The sequence below is a fragment of the Eutrigla gurnardus genome (assembly GCF_963514095.1).
Source record: "Eutrigla gurnardus genome assembly, chromosome: 7".
NCBI classification, from domain to species: Eukaryota; Metazoa; Chordata; class Actinopteri; order Perciformes; family Triglidae; genus Eutrigla; species Eutrigla gurnardus.
This window is the reverse complement of record NC_139921.1, coordinates 27,536,859-27,563,589: the sequence shown is the minus strand read 5'-3', so window position 1 is coordinate 27,563,589 and position 26,731 is coordinate 27,536,859. Positions and strand designations below refer to the sequence as shown.

Sequence of the window (26,731 nt, the reverse complement as noted above, 5' to 3'; positions counted from 1 at the left end):
TCCTCCTCCTCCTCCTCCTCCTCCTCCTCCTCCTCCTCCTCCTCCTCCTCATCATCATCTCCCCCCTGACCAGCATCTGTATATGGCTGGATGCAGATTGGACATCCTCTCCTCACCGTAGCCAATGGATGGATGATGTGTGTGTGTGTGTGTGTGTGTGTGTGTGTGTGTGTGTGTGTGTGTGCGTGTGTGTGTGTGTAGGATGATATGACTCGGCGCTAGGACCGTGGCTCTGTCAGTGCGCAAATCCCAGCAGGGGAGGCAGGCAGCGCTCCGGCTCCGGCAGAAAACAAGCTTGTTCGCGGAGAGAGAGAGAGAGAGAGAGACAGGCTGTCTGTCTGCGCCGCGAGTCAGACCTCATCACCGGGCCGGGTCGGGAGAGAGGAAGGCTGCACCACCTTTCTGCCGAGGACGGACCTTTGAACCAGCCGGGCTACCGCCGTCCGGAGCCCCCTCCGTATGGGCTCACCATGCGCAGGATTCGGGCCAACGCCATCGCGATTCTGACCGTCGCCTGGATCCTCGGGACCTTTTATTACCTGTGGCAGGACAACAAGCCGCCGTCGTCGCCGTCGTCGTCGGCGCTGCAGCAGACCCGCGGCAGGAGCCATGGGCAGAAGGGGGTCTCCGGCCGGCTGGAGATCCACCGGGACGACCGGACCATCCCGCTGATAGTGAGTGGGGGGGGGGTGAAGAGAGAGAGCGGTGCTGTCGCTGGAGGCGCCGAGCTGCAGGAGAGTGTGTGCTGCATGTTGATGTGCACGTGCGTGTGCGTGTGTGTGTGTGCGCGTGATGCTGAGGATGCACAGCTGGGTGTCACAGCGGGAATAATGTCGCTTTCACGGACACGTTGGTTCTAACCAACCGTCTCCAGCCTCCACGCAGCCTCCCTCCGCGTCGGTCTACAGGCTGGCCCGGCTTAGTCTAGTCCTGGTCCGGGTTCCTCTGGCTCTCCGTGCCCTCCCCGAGCCCGTGAGAACCTTCAGCACACGTAAGAGGCTTTCCATAAGTCCCGTGTGCGTCGTGCGCAAACGCCACATATACGCACACCACCTTCCTTGGGTATGCGAGGTGATAAAACTAGCAGGGAAAGGCATCCTCGTCCCGGTCTGTCATTAAGGGCCCGCTCCCTGTCGGGTCAGGTCTGTATCCGCCTGTGGGGGCCTGCGCCAGGGCCAGGTGGACGCTGTGTGACCGTGGTGGTCGGGCTGTGAACTCACACACATGAACATGAACCCGCGACGGGTCAACGTCAGCACCCGGATCAGCAGATCTGGTCTCCCTGGCCTGCAGGGTTCTTCTGATGCATTAAGTGGGAAAACCTGTAGCGTGTAAAGTCATTTAATCAGGGGGTGAAGTGCAGAGGACTCTGGTGCTGCAGGGGCATTGATTAGTCCACAGTGATGGACAGTGATTTAAGTCATTTATTAAGACAAAAAAGGAGGTTTTTAGTGGTTCCAGACTCTAAAATGTGAAGATTTGCTGTTTTTCTAGTGTTTTTATATCTTTTTGACGTTGTCGATTAATTGTTTTGTCCATATAATAGTGAAAAATGTCCCACAGCTCAAGTGCAAACAGCTTGTTTTATTCATCGACTGTGCAAATCCCTTATTGTCATGTATGACAAAGTATCAAATCCTCACATCACAGCTGTGTTTGGCAATTTTTGCTGGTTTGATCAATTTATCAATTGCTAATAAACACTTTTTGAATCCAACACAGAAATCTGTGCGACTTCATCGAACGCAACTCAATTAAAGTTGCCTGAAAAAAATTACATTTTCACTTACAGGAACATGAAAATCGATTCGTCGCTGTTTTGTTCGCCCTGCGGCCGCAATCAAACCGTTAAACTGATCAATTTAAATGTCCTGGAAACACAACACACCGGAGTCTCCTTCGCTAGACCAATAAAATGAAAGTTGCCTCAGCCGTGGCCGAGGATGTGTGCCAACATGTCAGGATGTTTCAGCTGGAGCAGATTCATTTAAACGCTGTAGGATTTAATAATTCAAGGGCAAATACTTAAAGCCGTCACCTCATGTGTGTGTGTGTGTGTGTGTGTGTGTGTGTGTGTGTGTGTGTGTGTGTGTGTGTGTGTGTGTGCGTGTGTGTGTGTGTGTGTGTGCGTGTGTGTGTGTGTGTGTGTGTGATCCGTGTCAGCAGTGTGAACACACACAAGGCCAACAAATATGATCAGAGGATGTAAATGATAGAAGCGTTTTGAATACGTCTCATGCTGATGAACCACAAACTGACTTCTAATCTGATCGTTCTTTGAACTGTACACGTTGTACTAGTTATTTTTTTTTTCCCGTTATTTTTTGTAATGTGCCATTTGCCCCACGGGGTCGTTGACCTTCGTCGCCAAACTGAGATTTCCTCTCTGCAGTTTGTTTTCTGGCGATCTGACCTGCAGCTCGTCCACATGATAGAAAGACTCTCTTTCCCTCCGTCGTTCACCGTCTAATTTCTTCATTTTCTCCTTCTGTTCATCGTCCTCTCCTTTATTTCTTTTGTCGTTCTGTCCTTCCTTATTTCTTTCCTCCTCCTCACTTTGCCGTCGGTCTCTCTTTGCTTCTCTTTTTCCTTCTGTCTTTCCATTTCCATCCTCCTCCTTTAACCCGTCTGTCTTCTGTGTGTTTCTCTCTCTCTTTAATCCATCTGTCCTTGCTTTTTTTTCTTTTTATTTATTTCCTCTATCATTCTGTCCTTCTCTCATTTCTTCCTTCTATCCTCATCTTTATATATATTCCAGTCTCTTTTCTTTCCCTCCTCCATTCATTCTTTCTTTTCCCTCTTCACATTTTCCTCTTTGTCTCCCCCCTCCTCCCCGTATTTCCATCTTCCTCCTTTTCTCTCTTCTCTCCTTCCCTTTATTTCATTTCCCCCTTTCTTTCTTTTATCCTTCTGTTTCCTAATTTTCCTTCTTTTAGTCTTTCTCTCATTGTTTTCCTTCTTTTTCCCGTCATCCCGTCCTTCATTTTATTTCCATCCATAGCTTCCTTGTCCCTCGCTCCCTCCTCTTTTTTCATTCATTACTTTCCTCACACTCCTCCCTCTCTTTCCCACTCTCGCTGTCTCTTCTCGCTCCCTCTTTTCCTTTCTTCCCATAAGCTCGTTCATTAGCAGCATTTGATTCGCTAATGACATCATCTGAGAAATGTGTTTGCACTGGCTCCACTTCTGGTCCCTTCATTTCCTGTATTGAGCGGTCCAATTTCCCAGCACGGCTTTTTCAGCTTCTTTCAGTGGCGGAGCGAGTGTGGACGTTGCTGTTAACAATCCCAGCAATCAGCTGTTGCTCTGACCTGCACATCTGCTGCCATGACTCCCGGCGTCGGCTGAGGCCGCGTTGTAAACATCCAGCTAATCAGCATGGCGGTTTGTTGAAAAGCTGCCATGTTTTTAACGTTTTTTCTATCTATTGTCGGATCCCTTCAGCCCTTGTCTTTATACGACTGAAAACACTTCACAAGAGAATTGGGTTAGACGTGCCGTTGACAACCTAGCTTAGCTATATTTTCCATTAGGATACAGTCATGCATGCAAAACCTGAATCTATTAAACCTCCTCCAATGATTGGTTCCCAAACACATCATCCTTTTTCTTTCATTCAAGCTTCATCTTCTAAATATGTCTTTATCTGGCATCAAGTCTTTATATTCACTATAGTTTATAAAATAGAGAAAGTGGTGGAAGAATTATTCAGATCCTTTAACATAAGTTTAAAAAAGTGCAAAACCACAGCATACCAGAATGTAAACCTCCTGAATTAAAGTCCGATAAGCAGAATGTACTTAAAGCTAATCTTTATTTATTGAGCTCATTATATGTGATAATGGCCTCTTTAGAAAACGGTTACATAATTAATGCATTAATGATCTGTAATGAAAGCAGACGACCACTTCATTTAACCCCTTAGCATCCTATTTTCCTCTTTTATTAGCGTTTAAGTGTAATATATAAAACCAAGACCCCAAGTAGAAATATTAGATGTTCAATCCTAAAATACATTTTGAAATGTTGGCATCTCCACTTCAATTTTAAATAAAGTTTTGCAGGTTCAAACACAATTGTGCTGCACAGCATGAGTAATGGCCGACACACCAGCAGGTCAGTAAAGAGGCAAAGTACAGGTAATACATTTTTTGTCATTTAACTTATCTTTGTTTTGCATCTTATGAATATTAGCTGTTGCCAAACAGAAATACTAAACACTTGGAATGAGATTTATGAGTAGTTTGACTTGTATGTGACTTGTCTTTTAATTTTGAGCTTCATATTTAATTTAGTGGGCCGAGTCCCAAAGTGCCTTCTTTTATTTTTGTCTTAATATCCTCGGAGTACCATTTTTTTTGTAGCTTTAAATATTTAGTCGTGACAATTGCGAATTACAGAGGGCTATAAAGTACACGCTTTTGGGAAAAGAGACTATTAACTATGAAGAGTAAAATGTAGCTTATGGTGGAAGAAACGGCTTGTTTAATTGTTTTTTAATAACTGTTGATGATGATGTGCAGCTGGATGAGAGGAACTCATCACAAAGCCGACACATAAGTAAAAAATATGTCTGTAGCTGTTGCTAGTGTCTTTTCCAATGTGTTTTGGAGAATGAACAAGAACTATTTCTTTAAAAGTGAGCAGAAATCGGTGCTTTGGGCTAAAATAAATCATAGTTACAGTCTTGATTCCAGCATGTTTGTGTGTTTCTTAGATGCCGAGGTTTAGATGTTTAATAAAACACGTTTTGGAGGAGTACATGGAGATTAAATCTCCAGTCACACCACACAGGATAGACATTATAATTCTAATTTCCCACAGAAGAGGAAACGTAAATAGAAATCTCTCTACTTCTGAGTGGATAGAACATTTTATTTCCTGATTGTACTTGAAGAAACAGTAGGGCTATGTTGGTAGAAAGGGAATATAATATCAATAAATGTGTTTTCTTCGTGTATATTCACCTGAAAATCAGAATTGACAGAGTGTGAGTTTTGTTTATAGAGCACCTTTACATAAGTATTCCAGGGAATGTTTATTTAAATATAATTGTATTTGTGTGCCTGTCTCTTTAAGAGAATGCGACATTATGGGTAAGAACTCCGTTGCTATGTGGTTGCTAGGCTAGCTCGCTAATGTAGCATCACATAGCTTTATAAGATAACTACGGACTCAAGCGGACCGTCTTCTGTGCGTTTCACAACCTAAATCCTTGTTTTGTACCCTCCGGTGATGAATTGGTCGTTGTCACACGGTAAGACGATTTAAATTACTGAAACAAAGTGTGTGAGTTTGTGTTAAGGGCTGCTAACGTATTTAGCTGCTAGCTTAAGTGTTCTACGTTTTCTGACGCGGTGATAAAACAGGCTAACTTAGGCTAGCTTAATCAACACAGAAATATACATTAAATGTTTTAAATCAGTCGATATTAACCTGAATTATGTCACCTTAACACGTTGATGTGTTGAACAGTTAACGTTAGCATTAACAGGTGGAAGAAGTGACGTCAATTTACTCGCGTAAAAGTAGTAATATCACAGTACAAATACTCAGATACAAGTAAAACTAACACTTTGAAAGTACAAAAAGTGTTGCCATTAAAATACCAAAAGAAGATGCGCTCATGCAGAATAATATATATTGTATTATTGGATTGACATAGCTGCATTATCTTGATATAATTACATTTTTGGGGGGGATTATAGTTTGTATTATTAATCTCAATCTGCAAAGTGATCAGTAATTTAGGTAATCCAAAACAAAGTACAGTATTATATTGAAGAAGAAGAAAATGGAACTACACAATAATGTACAAGTACCTCAACATTTTATTTAGTACTTAGGTATGTTCCTCTGTCTATTGAAGCAACTAATTCATTATTTTGCAGTTGTGTAACGACATGAACGTCCAATATTCCCTTTGCTTCGCCTCTGTTTTGCAAGTCTTGATATGAAACTGCTTCAAGCTCCACGATATTCAGCTGCTAGACTTAACGTTGTGCAACAACTGCTCTTGCAAGGTTTTTATAGCTTTTAGTCCGTGAAGATAACAAAGTGATATCAACGCTAATCTCTCAGACGGTGAACATGTTTGTGTGTGAAACCTTGAAATGTTCACACCGCCTCCCCGGAGAGTCTGAAAATGAGGTCACTCTCACCTGAACCTGGAGGAGCTTTTTATAAATCCTCCAGATACACCGACCTTTAATAAAGCACAGCAGAACACAATGCTTCATCTGTATTTCCATTCTCCCATCCGTCCATCTCACTGTTTTCCTCTCTTTGATGAGAGCTTCTCTCATCTGCATTTATGTATTCATTGGCTGTTTTTTTTAATTTTTTTACTTCTTGAAGCATTAAAGCTCCTCGAAGGGAAAACCCATTAATTACTGAGGATTTTATACACTGTGTGTTTTGTGATTTGATGAGTGCCCACCCCATTTTGCCTCGTTAGAGCTGACATGGTGACCTGATTAAGAAAGTAGCATTTACATTTTAATAAATCGGCGGATGCTGATCGGGCTTAAACGCGAGTGCAATGGAGGAACGCGGTTTAATTTTCAGATGAGCAGCGTTGCAGCAGGATTGCAGTGCAGGCAGCACCACGGCAGAGCAGAGGACTTGTAATACATGGCTTAAAGACTTTTCAGATCTTCAGAGTATCGAGGCGGAACAGTTTATTGCTTAATCTGGGCTGTTGAGGCTCAGGAGGCAGAGCAGGTTCATGATTCTCAGGGCTCGTCTTCTCCACACGTCAGAGTCCTTGATTACAGAAATAGTGACAATGGCCTTCACAACTTCCGAACGAGACATCTTCACATTTACTGATATAAAACCAACTGAATATCCCATTTGAGAAGCTCGAACCAGAGAATGTTTCACGTTTCTTTTTGAAAATGACTTGAAAGATGAGTCAATTATCAGAAACAAATCAAGATTAATTCATTGTTTCAACTATAGCAGTTTGACAAAAATAATCTTAAATCAAGGTCCAGCTTGAGCTTTTCTCGCTATTTTGCGACATTAGATAGATCAAATGTTTGATTATGGAGATGATCAAGAGATTCGAGAGATTTGATGCAGTCTTAATAAAATAGTATAGGCCTCAATCCCAATTTTAGGTGAACAATGGACAAGCGGCTTCCATCATGTTTGACTTAACCTCTGTAAAATGTATTGAAAACTAACAGTGAAATAAAAAATAATGTCTTTAAAAGTTATTAAAACAGACAATAGAAACAACATACAAAAAAATTCCTTCATGAGGATGTTTCATGCAGCTATAATAACAGATGTGGCAGAGAAATTGTTGGTTGAGTAAAGGAGTGGAGTGTTGACACCCAAAATATATTTGTGCTGCTGTGTTTGCACGAGCGACAGTGACTGGATTTGATATAATTATATACCAACAGTCCAACACAACATTCTCAGTTAATATTTACTTGATTTATTATAATATATTTCTACCGAGACATCGTGTTTTTCTGGCTGATGTGAGTATGTAAACACACCTTTGCGTTCTCTGCAGGTGACCCAGCCCCCGCGGGCCGAGCAGCAGGGCCAGCTGCTGGGCGGCTTTGATGACAAGGCCTACCTGGCGGCGAAGCAGCTGAAGCCGGGCGACGACCCGTACAAGGAGCACGCCTTCAACCTGCAGGAGAGCGACCGGCTGGGCAGCGAGCGAGCCATCAGAGACACCCGACACTACAGGTGAGCAGCGGGGTTAACGCCGCGGCCCAGGTGCTGTCTGGCTTTGATCTTACACAAGTAGATTGAGGACTAATCTTGCTTGAGCTGCAGACGGGTTTGGAGTTGTTTGGGAGAATCTGTCTAAACTTAAAGGTTGTGTAAGGGTCACAGTTAGTTAGTCGAACCTCACCAACATAAACGGATTCCAAGATGCTTTCAAACAGTGGATGATGGAATTACTTCATCACCACATGCTGAGAAAATATGTTATGATAGAAATTAAATTGGTGTAAAATATCAACTAGATTTCAAATTTTAGAGGGATTTTATACACCAACTTGATGTCTTTGTTTTAAGAACTTTCCCAGTGTAATTTCAGCTCATGAAAGTTAATTGCAACCTTTTCTGTCCCCTAAAAATCGCCTTATTCAGCCTCCACTTCTTATATTAGTCTATGCTTCTGATCCGGACTTCCAGCTCCCAGCAACAGGTAGCCGAAGAAGTAGAGAGGCATGAATCTGTGCAATTGTTGCCTGGCAACCCGGATATTTCCATGTCACTACAGCAACGATGCTGAGGCGAATCCGCAGGGCACCGCTGCTGATCACAGCTGTGTGTGTGTGTGTGTGTTCAAAGACCGGATGTGCCAGTGCCAATTTAACACACACGTGTGATTTCTGAAGAGAAAGACGGTAAAGCTTCTCTTGGACTGTGATGAATGTGTGATAAATTCTTCTCTCTGTAGGTGTGCGTCTCTGAATTATGACACGGACCTTCCCTCCACGAGTATCATCATCACTTTCCACAATGAGGCTCGTTCTACTCTCCTTCGCACCATCAAGAGGTAACGACGACGAACGCAAATGACCCGATGAGTCGGGAGCGGCGACGCTGACTCGTGTTTTCTGATCTCCGTCTCGCTTTTCGTTTCTCCCTCTCAGTGTCCTGATGCGAAGCCCTCCATCGCTGATCCAAGAGATAATCTTGATAGATGACTTCAGCTCTGACTGTGAGTTTCTGTGGTTAAACTGGTGTAGCTGAGGTTTTGTTCTCTGTTGTTTTGGGGAACTTTTTTCTTTTTGAATTAACACTGGAACACATGACTACTAGTAGGCCCGTTTCAGCTGATGAGGCAACTTTTACTGTCTTTTTGGTCATTATTTAGTTTTTATAACAACTTAATTTCCGCAGCAGGCAGCTGTGTTCAGCAAAAAATAGACTTCCTGAGATAGAAAGAGCCAGATATTTCCCTCAGGAGATGGTGGAGACCTAAAATGGAGCTAATAATAAAAGTGAATATTAGATTTGCATCTGCCAGAAAGTATAACACTATAAAATAATATGAAAAATGAAATGATTGAGTTTGACAGACAGGTGGCTTGTCAAAACGACATTTGGACCCTAAATGTCTTTATTTCCTGAATCCTGATTGCCAGGCAGTTATTCTGCTGTGAATATGTGTTTCTTGCAAATGTCAAAGTCACGTTCCAGCCAATCAGAAGGCCACAATAATAGGAACATGGGGGGAGGGGGAAGGATAATGTCAAAAGACAGGAGTGGCTTCGAGGATGAGTCACGCTGATGTCTAATATCACAGAAAATCTGAAATTGAATCGAGAGGTGAGAGCCCGTCGAGGATTCGCTCACGTATTATATAACTGATCAGTGATGCAGCTGAGGGATGAAAACACATCAACAGTGCTGCAAACGCCTAAAAATGAGGTGGAGCTGCGTTTCCATTTTTATGTAAAAAGCGATATTAACGGCCCTAATTGTCCGTGACATTTAGAAATCCAAAGCAACCATAAAATGCAGTAGCCATCGAGGATAACCACATTTTTAGTAATTATTCCCCTTGTCAGCAGTAGGTAGATGGATTATATGAGCTCATGCTCTACACTGTCCACAGCGCTTTCTCTAATTGCCACCATATGCATCTTCTGTTTGTGGGAACCGCACGGTGACCTACATTCACTGTGTACTGAGGCAATGACACGCACACACTATGTGCGCACACATGCAGACACACTGTGAGGTGTGAGAGGCTGGTCAGACGTCTGGACAGTAGCCTCTCAGCAGCAGCAGCAGCAGCAGGGGCTCTATTAGTCTCTAATACCTTGTTTATTCTCCCCGTGCTGCAGACAGTTTACCTGCACCCACGTGAACATGTTGGTGAGAGCCAACATGGCTGTCTGCTGATCGTCCTCGGAAAGACTTTAACCTCCTCCCCAGGCCCATTTTCAGGATTAATTATCATGTTTCAAGCACACTGTGGTTCTGGTTCGTGGCTTTTAGGTTTTTGACCAAACAAAATAAGCCTCCCATTAGCCGACCAGTCTGCCCCCCCCTCTTCACTGCAGTCTCCCCTGTGTTGCCACTTTCTAACGCTGTTTTTTTTATTTCAAGTCTCTGTAATCGCTGTGTAGAAAAGCAAAATAACACTGCTGGTGAAGAAGCGGTTTGAAGGCAGGAGGTCGTGCATGTTCTCAAAAACCTCAAATCACTACATGATTTTAACGGAGCGTGTTTGTTTGTTTTCTTTGAGACTGAGCACACAGTGAGATGACCGCTTTTTTTACAACATACCACATTTTATATCCAAAAACAATTCAGGCTATTTTGCAGGAGTTTTCTTTCTGGTTTCTTTATACAATCCATCAATTAGTGGTACAACTTGCAAATCACTACTAAAACCGAACATTCATATAATGATTTTAAATCAAGATATATATATATATATATATATATATATATATCAACCTCTGATCCCGGCTTGTAAAATAGCTGAAATCTTTTGAGAAATATAATGTAGGATGTTTGGTTTTTCATGTTAAAATGATAAGGATTCTCACACTCTCAACCACAAACAAATGTTACTATAGGTTCTTTATGAATAATTTCAAACTCTGATTTTTAAAGCGGCCTGTTTCTGCAGTGAATAATTGATCTTCTAATCTTGATTCAGTGCACACAAACTCTTTACCGCATGTGTCCTTATTTGTGTTGCCTTGGTAGTTTGAAGCGTAATTAGCGATTTCCTCGTCTTAATGAACACTCAAAGCACTTTACAACACAAGCATTCCCTCCCACACACATTCATACGCTGTTGGTAAAGGCCAACGCTCAGGTTGCTACCTGCCCGCCAGGAGAGATAAACAATCACACACTCACAGGAGCCATTTGGGATCCCGCAGGCAGACGGCTGGACGAGGTGGTGGGGGGGGACGATGGTCAGCTAGGGGGGGGAAGGATCGCCCTGCCTGAGCTTAATCCTATTAAGGCTTGCCTTAATCATGAGGACACTGTCCTCCGTTTAGGACAGCGATCTTTGCTGTGGGTTCAGACGACAACATTGTTCTGTTTTTACGACTTTGTTCGATGCTGATCTGTTTTTATCTGCTTTTTCGTTTTTTGTCAAGAAACTCTTTCATTTTTTTGTACATTTTTGTGTGCAGTCTGGCGTTTTTAATTGTGTGAATAGGGAATATAGTTCGGAACATACAGTATGCAGTCGCAGGCATCTAAGTGTATAATGTATGCTAGTGCATGTGCACACACACACACACACACACACACACACACACACACACACACACACAATCTGGCTACAACATCTGCTCAGTGGGTGTGATCTATGACTTTCTGCTCTTCTTTCCTGAGTGCTTTAAGCCTCACACACACACACACACACACACACACACACACACACACACACACACACACACACACACACACACACACACACAGACCGGCTGTCCCCTCCTTATGAGCACCACTAAAGGACTAATACACTCCTGCTTTCACACACACATGTCCCCTGTGATACGACAGCTAAAATGCAAACAAACACGTTTGTACACACAGCAAATTTAATCAACGAGGATTACAACTTGTCATGCTCGTTCCTGTCAGCATACGGCTGTATCGCTGCTGGGGGGGGGGGGGGGGGGGGTCTCTGCTTGATCTACCCACAATCCCTCAGCAAGGTCACACTCACTCTCTGCTGCTAATGCTAATCCTCTCAAGGATATGCGTTAGTGTGTGTGTGTGTGTGTGTGTGTGTACCTGTGTTTGTATGCCGTTTGTAATGATGTCCATCCGTACGCATCAACAAATGGTTTGCTCCAGAGATTGTCTCATGTTGAAAAGGGGGGGGGGATGAAACCGCTCGCTCGCTGTGTTTACGGAAAAAGGATTTTGAATTGAATTATCTGGTGAAAGGAGAATCTTTTTGTTTGAGCACTCAGTGACTCTGAACTGCTCTTTCAGTTGACGTGTTCCTGATTGTTCGCTGATTGTTCTCTGATGGATGTTGTGATTGAGCGTGATGTGTTTAGGTCATGTGGTCTCGGTGGCTTTTACCGCGGATGCGTATCCGTGTAACGATCTCATCATGTGACCGCGTTTACGTGTTGGTTAAGTGCACTAAATCCACATATGTGTGGCGTACATGTGAGTGACAGTGTGAGGCGAGGAGGTATGTGTTTTCTCAGTGTGTGTTCTGCCTTCCACCATAACATCCCATCTCCTCTCCTCCTCCAGCTGAGGACTGCCAGCTGCTCTCCCAGATCCCCAAAGTGCGCTGCCTGAGGAACGGCAGGAGAGAGGGTGAGTGTCGGGGGGGACGAGGGGGGATGTGGATGATAATAAAAAGAGACATGTGCGGTATGTGCTATACATTTTAAGAAGCACAAGTTATTGTATCGTCAATATCCAATCCACTTTATTTATATAGCACATTTTTCCAAACGCTAATGTTTACCAAAGTGCTGCCCAGTGAGATAAAATCAGTAAAATCAATAAAACATAAGAACAATAAAAGAAGCAGGAAGGAACATTTTTCATAGGTTATGCAACGCTGTTGATATCCTGCTGGGGAAATAAACCTTTGAGGGGGAAAACAGTTGGTATTTCTTTGCTACAAGCAAAAGTTTTATTGATTGATTGTTTGAAACAACGCAAATGCTATAAATGTTCACATCTGAGAAGCTGGAAACACAGAATGTTTGGCATTCTTGCTTCGTAATTACCTTTAATTATGAATTATGTGCCATGATCAACAATCAGGAACCAAAGTCCATTTGCATAAACCTCACATCAGCAATTCATTTGGTTATCATCCACTCTACAAATGTCTCCATTTCATCCCCATATTTTCAAATCGCGAAATGTAGAAAACCTTACTGTTTGCATGTTTCTGATTTGAATGAATCCCTGAATTAGATCACTGTAAATCCTCAAAAAAACAGGAAAGTTAAACTAAAAAAACAAAAGAGCCAGTGTTACTGATGTTGTGTGGGTGATTTAACGATAATCCCTCTCATTTAAGATGCTGCTTGTGTCGCTCCTCTCGCTGTAGACGGAAGATTTTATCTTTTGATAAAACTTAATAATCCCGACTTGTTTTTAACTGGATGACCCATGAAATGCAGAGATTTTCTACCCACGTAAAAAATGGTTCTTCTGCTCTTAATGGTTTCACACCTTCAAGCGTCATTGACTTTCTCTCCTTTAACGGGTCAAACTTGCTGCCTGGAGAGCTGCGCTCGTTGCATTGATGTGCGTGACGAGGAAAAACACCGGTGTTTCAGCTGTAAAATGGATCACAAGGATCAGATTGGGATCTCTATAGGCAGATTCTGATCTTCGGATGGGATCGGGACATCCCCAGCTGTAAATCTGCAACTGGAAAGTCTCTACAAAACGCACTTTGCTCTGTTTGTTTAAAAACGACAGTCGCCACTAGTGTTTGGAAATGACTGAACCCTTTCTAAAAATAGAGCTTTGTATTCTTGACCTGTTTCTAAAGATTAGCTCGGAGCTGAGAGCCACATACAGGGAACGCAATGAGAGACTCACACTTGCTTGGTGCTCAATGGGATTTACTCACTGTGACATAAATATTGCAGGTTATTCATCCAGCCTTCTGTGTTTGGATCAACAATGTGCTGCTTTACTACCAAACTGCAGTGAGCCGCACCGAGCCAAGCTTCACTGGTGTCCGTTACATCCCATTTCTTCTCAATGAACTCATTGTCTTTAGGGTGCTTTCAGACCTGCGGGCTTCGTTTGGTCCACTTCCTGTTCACGCTGCCTTTCAACAAACAGCCTGACAGACAGTCAGACAGACAGGTGACTCATTGATTAGATGATTGTCAAGCTGCATCATCAAGAGTCACATTCATATGAATTAAATGATATTAGTTAGGTTTTAACAGCTGATGTGCAAACGTGTTGATTTGCATGAATAAGTTATAAATGTATATAATAAGATATGCTTCCTGAAGAGATTTCAATATCAACAGATGGATTTGTGAGTATAGTTTATCTTTTGAAATCATTCTAAAATCATAAAATGCTGTGGTTCGTTCTTTTTGCTTTCGCACCACAAACGGACCGCGTTACCGGGGCAAAGGGTTTATTATAGTTTATTATAGTGAGTTTATTATAACGGGTTTGGTGTGAAAGCACCCTATGGATACTTATAAAGTGCACCTCTGAGGAATAATCCCTCCTTCCCTCTGACTCATATCTCTTTATAGCTCAAATTCATCTGTTTTTGTCCCCCCTGCCGAAGCTGTCAGCTGCTCAAGTAGAGAGAAAAAAAAAGAAAACGTTTAATTAATCCGAGAAACATGAAAAGTAAAGTTAACAGGTACAAATAGCTTCAAGGCTTCTTTTGTGCTCTTTAAAAAAAAACACAATTATCTTCACAAACAGTTTTTTTAATGATAATGTTAATGATCTTTGAATGTGGACTCTTCAGATGATGAGATACATCTGTTTAATTAACTGAAGATGATCCAGACACTTGTCTGTGTCTGATGCAAATTACTGTGATTGTAGACACACTTTTGATGAAGAAAGACATTTTATTACTCTTCCTCCCCTGCTTGTAGCAATTCTGTTCTCAACTTGGTGGTGTTGTTGTCTTTTTTTTGTAAAAAATAGCTCCAAATTAACACGTTTTGTCTCACCGGTAATTTGTGGATCGGATAGGCAAAAAAACGAGACACATTCTACTTCGGATAAATCCAATTAACTGGCTCTCTTTCAAAAGGCTTTTTGTTCTGTAGAAACCTTTTCACCAACAAGTTATTCAAACTTGAGTCACTTAATAAAAAGCTTTATGTTTTGTAATGACTCCAGGAATAAAACAAGGAGAAATCGCAGGAAAAAACGCAGGACTCAGTCGACTAGAATGCAACGAGCCATCTGGAGGAAACTTTTTGCAATCAATCTTTTCACCCATTGAAGTGATCCATACCTGAAGCACACCTGTTCACTTGGCGCTTTTTGCAAGGCATTGTTGGAAATCAAAGGAGAAAACATTACAGTGAAGCAGAGAGAGCATTAATCAACATTTGGTTACAGTGGGGTTTTTTTTTTTTCCTTTTTAAAAATGCACTCCAGTCATTTACAGGCTCACCCATAAAGTGGGAATAATTTGCAAATGTCTTGTCTTTTATAGCACCAAACAAATATGATGTATGAATACATTTCACCTGGGTAACTGTGACACATAATGTGATCATCGCTCCTGGGCAAACGTGATTACAGTTGCATTTAAATAGGAATAAACACAATATTCCAACTTTATGGGCAACAGTATTGGACTTAAAGTTGTGGGACTTTCAAGGGATATTTATATTAAAAACAACAGTTAAAAAGGTGATGCAGTCATGTGCTTTAGTTTCATGCCGGCGGTCTCTTTTGCAACATCGGACATTAAAATGTCCCAACTTGCAGTGAAGCAATCACTTTCATCAGATTGTAGATATTTGACCGGTTTCAGACCTTAACGTCATCCGTGCTCCCTCCCTCAGGTCTCATCCGATCACGTGTGCGAGGAGCCAACACGGCCTCGGCCTCCATCTTGACCTTCTTGGACAGCCACTGCGAGGTCAACGCCGACTGGCTGCAGCCGATGATCCAGAGAGTCAAGGAGGTACAAACCCACGCGCTTACAGTCATTCACACTCCCCAATTAGACACTTAATACATGCAGCACACACACACACACACACACACACATGAGTTGCTGTTTCCCTGTGATGTAACACAGAGGGGGAATTTTCTCCTTCTCAGGGTGGATTTTATGGGCCGTGATGTAATCTGTTGGCATTGCACATTTTTAAATACACGCTCAATTTGTTCGTGGATTGAAGTCATACTATACGAGAAAGCTCACCTCAACCTCGCCGCTTGTGGAAAGAGTGTGGAGCCGTTTTCCACTGGAGTGTTTCACCGCATTAGTTCAGTCTGTGTTTTGCTGCGGTGGTTTGTGTTGTGACAGAGTTTCTTCTCGCTTCAGGCCGCATGCTGGATTCACATCTAATCAAAAACATGTTTAAAAAAATATATAATGCAGTGGGAAGATTCTCCCCCCTCGCGCTACATCCTACAAATTCAATTATGCATCCCACCAGGGACACTACCATCACACTCACGCATGAATGTTTCTCAATTCAAAAACGTGACCAGGACGATATGCAAAAACAGCCACTTTTCATTATTGGGGAGGGATTTTTTTCTCCGTCGTTTTTAATTTCACTGGTGTTTTTCTGTCTACCTTTTAAGGGCGTTGTGATTGTGAGCCCTCGCTGTTTCTGTCTGCTGTTATGTACCAATTAAACAGCATAAAAGCAAAGCGGCTAAATATGTGATTTCGAGGCACGCGAGCGTCGGGGGAGATGAGCGTGTGCACCGAGACGTTATGATAAAGAGATATGTAGCTATGGAAACTTTCATCACTTGCTAATGAGTAATAAGCTGTTTGCTGGCTGTCTCTTCCTTCCCCCGACGTTACTCCCCCAAATCTTCGGCCATCCTCCATCGCGGGCCACAACACTCTGGTTTAAAGGAAGTACTGCGTCTGGGTTTATTCACAAACATTGAGCTCTCTTGTCTACTTTTGCTCCTCTTCCTCCTCTGCTTTTTGAATCTTCTCCAATCCTGCCGATGCACAGACATTTTTTTAATGCCTAGTGTTTGCCGAGACGTGTAATGTAAACATGGCTCTGTCTGAAGATAATACAATCCGCCTTCTAGCACTTTTAAAGGTGACTAATTATCACGTTTGAGCTCACAGTTGCCGTTTCTACACTTCAATGTTTCTCAAGATGGAAGAACGGAGGAATAACATGTTAATTAGTGAGCTTTAGAGGTGCATTCTGTTAACTTTGAACTTTGAAGTTTCTAGCCTTAGAAAACCAGAATATCTCCCAAACTCCAACGATTCCTTTTAAAAGAACGTTTTCTGAAGGACAAAAGTAAACCAGACAAGAACCCAGACTAAAAACTTTGCATGCAAAAAAAAACAACATAAATTAATCTACTGTATAAAACCCCTCAATGCTACATTCAGGAGACTCGACACCATTGTGCGTGTGTGTGCACATCGTGTTTGTGTTGCCGTACACTCATCCTTGGCCCTGGGCAGCTATGACTCATTCAGCTTTCATTACAATCTTTCAGTCCTGGCATTCATGAGAGCGCCGGGCTCAGTGATAATTCAACGGCTCCTTGGGCCCGGCTGCTAGCCGGTCCTGGATCCTTCCCTGGTCTGGTTCATAAAGAGAGAGAGCAGGAACGCTGATGAAGGATCACCGTCCACGTTCTTTTGATGCAACACAATGACACTGTTCATTTGTTAATCGAGAGCAGCAGATGAATCCACTTGCATTTAATTTGGAATTAAATACCTATGATGAGCTCTCCGCTCACAGATGTTTGGGGGGATTAGAGATTTAAGTAATGAAAAGTGAAACGCTTTCCAAATCTCCAGGTTGGGGTGACATTTAGCACCTTTCTTTAGACCGTGGAGAACAATTATGAAGTCATACACTTAACAATTAGCTAATCATTTATCATCCCTGGTTGAGTAATATCACCTCTTCTTTTTGCCTTTCTTCACTAACCATTGGTTTCATCTGAAGGAGAAGTTATTCACATTAAATGCAAAGATTAGAAGTCTTAAATAAACAAAACAAACAATCATTTGTGTAGAACTATGTCTTTTCTGTCCTGTTAATCATTGTGCAGATTGTGCTGTCTGTCACCACCCCTTTTATTTATCGTGGGACCCGACGTCATGTTGGGAAACATTTGTCTCACATAATCTTTATGATTATGTATGCCTGTCTTTGTGTGTCCTGGATCTGTGTGTCCACATATACAAGATTAGAGATCCGTGATTGCAGGTTTTCAGGTAGATTGCAGGAGTACAAGCGTTGAGATTTAACCTTCATCCACAGAGAATACTTGTGTCGTGTTTCTCCACACGTGTCTGTGATCAATACGCATGTCGGGCAGAGAACACGATTCAAGGCAGAAACAATAGTCCATCCTCCGTTGGTCTCTTTCTCAGAGGCCGATGTGTGACATTACTGGGCGATGAAGCAAAGCCATACACATCTGCACACACACCACGTGACATTTGGAAACTGTGAAATTCAAATGCCACAAAGACACATTTCCAGTTGCACATCGTAAAAAAAAAAAATCGTATCACTTGCCAAAATTGACATACAGCGCAGATGTAGAAAGAGAGGACAAAAAAGAGAGTAATAGGGCCGAGCTGCTGAGAGATCATCGCCTTCATCCATCTTTGTAAGTGCAGCCTCTCCATGCATTAGCCAATCACAGAGGCTCATTAAAAGCCCGTAAATGTCTATTGCTTAAAGCTGTTCAGAGCGTCACTTTCCAAATGACTTTCTGGCAGAGTGGCATCCCCCCCTCCCCTCCACACACACACACACACACACACACACACACACACACACACACACACACACACACACACACACACACACACTCTTTGATGCAACCAACGCAAAGTTCACTAAGGGTTCAACCTTTGAACCCTTTTCTGCGGAGAGAGTCGGCTCTAATTGGAAAGTCTGTCGGATTGTCCCGATGTTAAGCCGTTACACAAACACATGCAGATGCCTTCACAGGCAAACGGCAGCGCTGCACACATTTACAGGCGGATGCAGACTCGACACACACACACATACAATCAGTGCTCTCCGGTTTCACAGTTTATTTGTCGTGAATTTCTTGTCCGCTGTGAACTGTGGGAAGAATCCGGAGGTGCTTATGTTCTGCCCAATATAAGCAGTAAATGACTGGTTTTAACGACTCAGTTTTCATTCTTATGTTTTTAATTTCCCAGGTCAGTAGGAAGAGAGAGGTGGGCTGTTAACAGTGATCATCTCTCCTTATCAGAGCAGGCAGTTAATCAATCATTAAAGCGGGTTCTTGTTACATATTCCAGTGGGAGACCGAGTCAGTGCTCCGCCGAGAACGGTCTGACATTTAATGTTCATCACGCTGGTACATATCGATTTATTTCCCTGACACACACACAAAGCAAAATTAATCACTTTGCTGAACTTTGATCCTGAGGAAGATTCTTGTCTGATTGAAATATTGTTCAATAAAAAAGTTTTAGTTATAGAACTTTTAGACAGTCTCTAACAGTCTTTTTTTAAAGTTATAGTCTCATGAATTGTCATTTCCATTCAACTCCAACGACTCTTGTAATATAGAACTATTTTATTGTTCTTATTGATGCTAAATAGAAGGGCTTAATTGTTGTTATTATTCATGTTTAATTAGAGGTGTGAATCTTCACTGGCCTCACAATTCCACTACAATTCACCTGTCGATGATTCAAATTTACAATGATTATAATGGATAAGAGTGAGAATCTGTCATAAAGAGCTGCATCTCCACCTCAATACATAAATAAATATGTGCTGCAATCTTCTGGCACACTTTTACACCGTATGAATGAGCTTAGCAGCTAGCAGACTAACTTTTCCTGAGTACTTTACTTTAAGTCTCACAATCAAAATGTCCACACCTCCAACACGCCTCTCTCCTTTCCTGACATTACCACCTCTCTTGCTGCACTTAATCACGTCGGCTTAATTAAAACAAAGGTGAAATGCGATGCTTCGTTTCCCTGAAACGTCTTTCCATGGGATTAGTTCCATCATTCTTCTTGATAGAAGAGTTTTGACCTCCCTGTTTCCCATCTCCATGCATCCTGGGAGCAATTAACACCGTGCCATAAATCTTTCCCCTGCAATTTATCCATTATTCAAAAGAGCTGTAAGTTCCCGTCCTTATTATTCAGAAAAATAAGGCTGTTGAGGTACTTAACCGACAATCTGGTTGACGAAGAATTAATTACTGTGTCGTTGATAATCACATCGCACAAAACTTAAATGTAAAACGTAAAATCACTGAGATAAACCTGTCCAAAAACAGCATTCAGATGTAAAAAAAGGTCAGTGGTGTCTCAATAATAATGTGTCTGTTTGTCTTTCTCTCACGCAGGATCACACGCGAGTGGTCAGCCCCATCATTGACGTCATCAGCCTGGATAACTTCGCCTATTTGGCTGCCTCTGCAGACTTGAGAGGAGGTCAGGAGGACACAACACACGAATCCCATACAGTAAAGCTGATAGCACACAGCTGTCGGGCCAGTCGGGGGAAAACCCCTCTTTTGCTAAAACTCCCTCTTACGTTGTCGCTGCCAGAACAATTCAAAACTCATGATAGACATTCCTAAACGGATTAAAATCAGTCTGGCGGTAAAAGTATGTGAAGATATACAAAGATTTCCTTCAATAGCGGCCCGTTTAAAAAGGTTAAACCACACAAGTCGGTTCAACCGAACCTTCAGAAGTGATGGTAACCGGATCTGACGTTTTTTGCTCTGGTTCTTCTCAGGATTTGACTGGAGTCTCCATTTCAAATGGGAGCAGATTCCCATCGAGCAGAAGATGGCGAGGAGCGACCCCACACAGGCAATCAGGTCCGTCTACATCATCATCGTGACACACGCTAAAATACAAAAATATATATATTCCTCCTCCTAGATTCTCTTCTAGTGATCCCAGACGACAAAAAGGTCAGATTATGGTCACATTCGAGTTATTCATCAGCTTCCGTCTCTTTTAACAAGCTGAAACCTTTTCTGCCTCTCTCTTATTTACAGTCACGTCGGGACATTTGTGATTACAGAATAAATTGCGTTGCTTGTGGCAGGAAGAATCAGCTGTTTAAGCCCCTATGTGCTTCCTGCTCTCCGTGCTCCATGTTTGGATGTTTTTCTACACTAAAATACTACCAAAAGAATTCAGGAACGCACAACACATCGATTTTGACTCAAGGACCTTCCCCCAAATAACACCTCAAGGCCTTGATTTTGTGCTTCACTCCTAAAGAAATGTTCAATTAAATGAACACGCTGTAAGCCCGGAGCTCTCGCTGCCTGTGGAGCTGCACTGTTGCACATCTCATTATACGTCTAACTATGGTGGCAAATGTGGGAATTCAAGCTCAACAACCCACTTTGATTTGTTGTTAACCCATGGAAATCATTAACTCCATTTTTTTGGGTGATTTTGATAATTGGAAATGGAAAATTGGAAAATAGCCAAATTAGAAATCATCATCATCGTCGTTCGTCAGGCTTATAAAAATGTCCCAAACTCTGTCCTGCTCTCTGCTCTGCAGGACTCCTGTCATCGCTGGTGGGATCTTTGTCATGGACAAGAGCTGGTTCAACCACCTGGGCCAGTATGACACCCACATGGACATCTGGGGAGGGGAGAACTTTGGTGAGCTCACTTTGACTTGAGTCAGATGAATGACTTTCTATTAATCATCCTTCACAGACATCCTACTCAGTGTCTTTAAATAAATACACAAGACCGAGCTTCACTCGCTGGAAAACAAACATATCATAACATTGCAAATAATCCTGATTCCCATTCATCAATGGTAATTCTTTCCTTTTCTAAAAGATGTTTACATGTTGATGCTTTTCCAAAAGGTGGTCAGATATCTCTTCGATTATGCACTTTACTTTACAAAATAAAAAGCATACTGATTGTAATTGTAACCCAATATATAACAAGTCCCCAATAAAAGGATAATCAATGAGTTGTAAAAGATGTTACCTGGTTGCAATCCATTAATGTACTTACATTTATTAGAACAATGATTTTTCTATTCTTGTGTTCACTAAGTTGGATGAACATCACTAGCTGAAATCAACTGCTGTTTCCAATGACGCAGCTGTCATGAGCACTGAAAGCAATGAAAAAATCAAATCCAGCTCATTAAACTGGACATTTTAATGGCCTTGTTTTGTGTATTTGGTTTGCGTTGGCTCTGGACTGCTGCAGATGTTTCTGGATGCTGCAGAGGCTCGGCAGCACGCTCTCTGAAAATGCCGATGTGTGTCCTTGGAACCTGCGAGCCAGCAGAGCGTTAAATCATCCCCAACAGCAGCTTTCATACTGCTGATTTACAGCTTATCGCCATCTGCTGCACAAAATGTAGCAGGTGAACACGACCGGGCCGACTGGGATGCCGATCAGACTGTGTGTGTGTGTGTCTGTGGGCAGACAGACAGGCAGACAGACAACGAACTAACTGCCTGCATACCTGACCTCATCCTCGGTGTCTGTCTCCACGCAGAGCTTTCATTCCGGGTGTGGATGTGCGGAGGAAGCCTGGAGATCCTTCCATGCAGCCGCGTGGGTCACGTGTTCAGGAAGCGGCACCCGTACGACTTCCCAGAAGGCAACGCTCTCACCTACATCAAGTGAGTGGGTCGATCCGTGTTGACACCTGCCGTCCTGTCTGCTTGGCGGCGTCATCGCAGGGCTGGACAAGTGACCGACTGCCAGGACGGTTAATTCAAATCTTAAGCCTCACGTGATTCAGCTTCACACTTTTGACATGTTTCGAGTGAGAGATGAGTAATGTCATTAACATCTTCACCCGGGCATCACATAACAAAAATATATTATATAAGTCCTCAGCTTGAAATAGTTTAATTTCCAGGATTCCAACAGGTGGAACTCTTGCAAGGAAACTATATAATTTAGCAACAAAAACAGATTGATAATTGCATAACTTGATTGTTATTTTTTGTTATTTCTTTAAAATTGTTATCTGAGTTTCCTCATCACTGTCATGCCTGCCATTTTTAACTACAGTTGTTTGTTGGAATCACACAAGCGTCTCTTAGAGGTCTGATTTCTTTAGTAAGTCACCACCATGAATATTCAGAGAGAAGATGAAAACAGGATGGAAACGATGGCCTTGAATGAATTGTGGATGGATGGTGTGCAGGTGTTATTCCCCCTTTTTTTCTGAATGATGCTGTACTGATAGTCCTGCAGCTCCCCAACTGTATAGTCATAATAAAAGAAGGGAATCCCTGCGTTAGGGGCTTTATGTGCGGTGAAACTATGCTGCAAGTGGGATTGTTCTGAAACGCAGCCGACTGTCTCATCTGCCTTCATGCCTTCATTTGCAAATGCACCTGGAGCTTATGCAGGGTGACATTCCTGATGGAGACGTGGCCATTTTGTGTGTGTGTGTGTCATTAGAGCTGCCTGCAGGAATGCCAGCAGCGTTGTCTGAGCAGGTGTTGTGTGTCTGTGTCCGCGCAGGAACACCCGGCGGGCCGCTGAGGTGTGGATGGACGAGTATAAGCAGTACTACTACTCTGCAAGGCCCTCAGCCCAGGGCAAGGCCTTCGGCAGGTTGGTCCTTTATACTGTAACACCTTCTCCTCTCCAAGTACAGTACAGACAGCAGGGTTGTCTGTTATACTGTAACACATTCTCCTCTCCAAGTACAGTACAGACAGCAGGGTTGTCTGTTACACTGTAACACCTTCTCCTCTCCAAGTACAGTACAGACAGCAGGGTCGTCTGTTACACTGTAACACATTCTCCTCTCCAAGTACAGTACAGACAGCAGGGTTGTCTGTTACACTGTAACAGACAGCAGGTTTGGTTAGATTTATTATTATTTATAATCTCAGTGAGTATATCTCAGATATCATGTTTGATACAACATTTTGTATCTAGTGCTGCAACTAACGATCATTTTCATTATAGATTCAGTTTCTGATTATTTTCTTAGTTCGTTATGTCCTATTATTATTACTATTATAATTGTTAGTATTATTATCTTAGAGCCCTTAAATCCCCTGTTTCATCCAACCTTCCAAGAGTCAGTTTATTGTCATATATAACAGAGAAAAGCAGCAGCTCACAATTTGAGAAGCAGGAACCAGAGAAATATTGGCATTCCTCTTTGTTGCCAATTCCTTTTGTGTTTATTGATTAATAGATTATTAGTCTGTACTCTACGCCAACGCCAAAGAAACACAAAGAGGACAGTCTGTGCTGTGGATTAAACAGAAGCCAATTAATAATTAGATCCTCTTTAGTCGAGTCTGTAGGTTCAGCTGAATTCTCTGCATCAGTATCTCACTTTTTAACATCTCTCCTCTCCATCAATCCCTTTTATGTTTTCTCCTCTCCACTGCTATCTCTCTCTCTCTCTCTCTCTCTCTCTCTCTCTCTCTCTCTCTCTCCCACGCTTCCTTTTCGCAGCATCGCAGACCGTCTGACGCTGCGGCGTAAGTTGAACTGCAAACCTTTCCGCTGGTACATGGAGAACGTTTATCCCGAGCTGAGGTACGACGCGCTTAAAACGATCGGCTCGATCATTATTTGTGTCTGTGATAAAAAAATCTTCTAATCTGTCATCTAATCTCATTGAAATGTCAAGAATCTGTGAATGTGCAAATATTTTTCATTTTAAATGTTTAACTGCTTGAGTTCAGATGTGTGTGTGTGTGTGTGTGTGTGTGTGTGTGTGTGTGTGTGTGTGTGTGTGTGTGTGTGTGTGTGTGTGTGTGTGTGTGTGTGTGTGTGTGTGTGTGTGTGTGTGTTTTACTTCAAATCAAAGAAGGTCAAATATCTAAATAACATTTTTGAGTGGAGGAATGCGGCGTCCGCAGGTTATCCTGGAATTCATAAAGGACTTTTATGCCCGACTGTTATTTAACACCGAAGAGGGCCAAAGTTCCCTTCCAGACACCATTTAAAACCAACAGTTGGGAAAGGCTTGTTTGTTTGCCTGTGTTTGTTTCCATTCTTTGAGGCAGAAATTGTTTTCAGTCGTCATTTCATTTCAAAAGTAAGAAGAAAAATCTTCTCCTAACATCAGAAAAGATCGTACAAATCCTTGGGGGTATCGTGACCCCAAGTTCAGGGACCAGGGATCTAAATATATCTGATGTGGATGGGAACATCTGAGTGTGGGGTCAGTGTGTATCCCACCGGCTTGCTTCTTTAAGCCCCGCCTCTCCGCTTGTATCAGCTCCATGTCCTCCTGCTTCCACATATCTGCGGTTTCTCGAATTGTAATTGTATATTTTCACAAGAGCCTGTTGTAATCGGGCGCATTACTTAGTGGTGTTATTCAAGTAGTGGGGAAACCAGTCGTTTCAATCCATCTGTTCTTTATTGCCATAATAAGACCTTTCATTGGCCCCCGTCTCCTCTTTGTCAATGGCTCCGTCAGGGTCCCCGAGCAGGAGGCGGTGTCCAGTGTGCTGAAACAAGGAGGTTTGTGTCTGGAGACCCGCGGGACGGACGTCCTCGGCCTGGCGGAGTGCAGGGGCATCGGAGGCATCAGGCCGCAGTCGCAGGTACACTTAAAGTCTGAATTATGGCCAGAAAATGTGCAGGAATTTGACCCGATGATGCATGTGAAGGTTTATAGGAGGGATTATGTGCAAAAGGGGCCCAAACAACGGTGACGATGTGGATGTCAAATGTGAACTATTACATGGATGCTTGGTTGTGGACAAAATATAATGACAAATACACTTTTCTTTTGATTGTCACGTTAATCCTTCAGGGGTCTTCTTCCCCTCTGGACTAAAAAGATTTAGGCTCTGTTGCTTGGTTACAGAGCTGATAAACACGCCTTTCCAATCGTCACGTGAGGAACTTTAAGTGTCACATTAGTCAACCTTAGTCACTGTTGAGATTGTACCATTATATTCCTCATGATGATCTCGGCTGGACTTAAAATGTGGCTCAGATTCAAGCAGGCAGGTGATAGAAAAGAATATCCAAGAGCGGAATGTCAACATCAGACTGCGTCTCTTTACACCAGATCTTAACTGTATCACATCTGTCCTGACTGGACCTTACTGGTTATCTTACTGGTTATCTTACAGCTGGAAACACAAACCTGTCGCATCGCTGCACATCGTCAAGATCATTCATTGTGAATTTAGTTTGAAAAAACCATTAAAGGCACTAATGTTAAACATGGAGGTGATAGCAGCCATCACTCTTTTTTTTTTTTCTTCTGTATTTTTGCAGAGATGGGAACTAATAGAGCCACTGATCCGGCAGCAGGACCTCTGCCTGGCCATTTCAGCCTTCACAGCGGGGTCAAAGGTCAAGATGGAGACCTGCAATTCAAAAGAGCCCAGACAGGTAAGATGAAATTGGTGCTCGCCTTTTAAAATACAAAACATTTAAGTGACATTTTGAAAGATTTTCCCACGATGCATTTAAAGAATGCCTCAAAGCGTTACATACGAGCACGGTGCAAATGAAAAGCCTTCCCCGATTTCTTTTAAAATCAAGATGTTCTGTGAAGTTATCGTGTTGGCTAAGTGTTAACATTAGAAAATGGAAGAAAATCAGTCATTTTGGAATCCAGCTGTTCATTTCTACTTGATGAGACGAGAGAGATTTGGAGATAAGAGGTTGTTCCAGGCTCAGATACAAACGCCAGCAGACGGATCGGCGTTGACCTTGATGCACCAACGCGACAGCTTTTACAGACGCGTCAGAAAAAAATCTAATTCTCCCATAACTTGGGACCCCACCCTGCTCCTTCCTAGCTCTTCCCTTTGTGGATGTCCAACACGCACGTCCTCCCACGTGGACCGGCTCTGGCTGCGTGGTTGATTTATGACGATTGAAGAGGGGAGTGATTAAGCCGAACCATGTGTCTGAGGCCATCCTCTCGTCTCTCTGCAGGCCCGTTGCAATCCTCCGAGAGTTCTTTGGAAAGCTGCCCATTGTGGGAGACATTTGGCTTCTTTTGTCCCGAGTGTTTAATCTCCTTAGAAATGGGAAAATATTTTAAAAAACAGAGCAACAGGTCACCGTCGATCACTG

General features: G+C 42.7%; 1 protein-coding gene across 1 annotated transcript in view; it reads left to right on the top strand.

Annotated features, from left to right (window-relative positions):
* Positions 1–237: 237 nt before the first annotated feature.
* Positions 238–26,731, top strand: part of galnt16 (UDP-N-acetyl-alpha-D-galactosamine:polypeptide N-acetylgalactosaminyltransferase 16) — a 29,980-nt gene continuing 3,486 nt past the window's right edge. The window contains exons 1-14 of the mRNA XM_084013526.1: positions 238–674; positions 7,532–7,713; positions 8,438–8,536; positions 8,634–8,701; positions 12,235–12,300; positions 15,519–15,640; positions 20,041–20,128; positions 20,439–20,523; positions 21,228–21,331; positions 22,197–22,323; positions 23,180–23,272; positions 24,134–24,217; positions 25,110–25,236; positions 25,922–26,038. Coding sequence (XP_083869652.1) covers positions 471–674; positions 7,532–7,713; positions 8,438–8,536; positions 8,634–8,701; positions 12,235–12,300; positions 15,519–15,640; positions 20,041–20,128; positions 20,439–20,523; positions 21,228–21,331; positions 22,197–22,323; positions 23,180–23,272; positions 24,134–24,217; positions 25,110–25,236; positions 25,922–26,038 — 1,566 coding nt within the window. The 5' untranslated portion in view covers positions 238–470. The remainder of the gene's footprint in view (positions 675–7,531; positions 7,714–8,437; positions 8,537–8,633; positions 8,702–12,234; positions 12,301–15,518; positions 15,641–20,040; positions 20,129–20,438; positions 20,524–21,227; positions 21,332–22,196; positions 22,324–23,179; positions 23,273–24,133; positions 24,218–25,109; positions 25,237–25,921; positions 26,039–26,731) is intronic.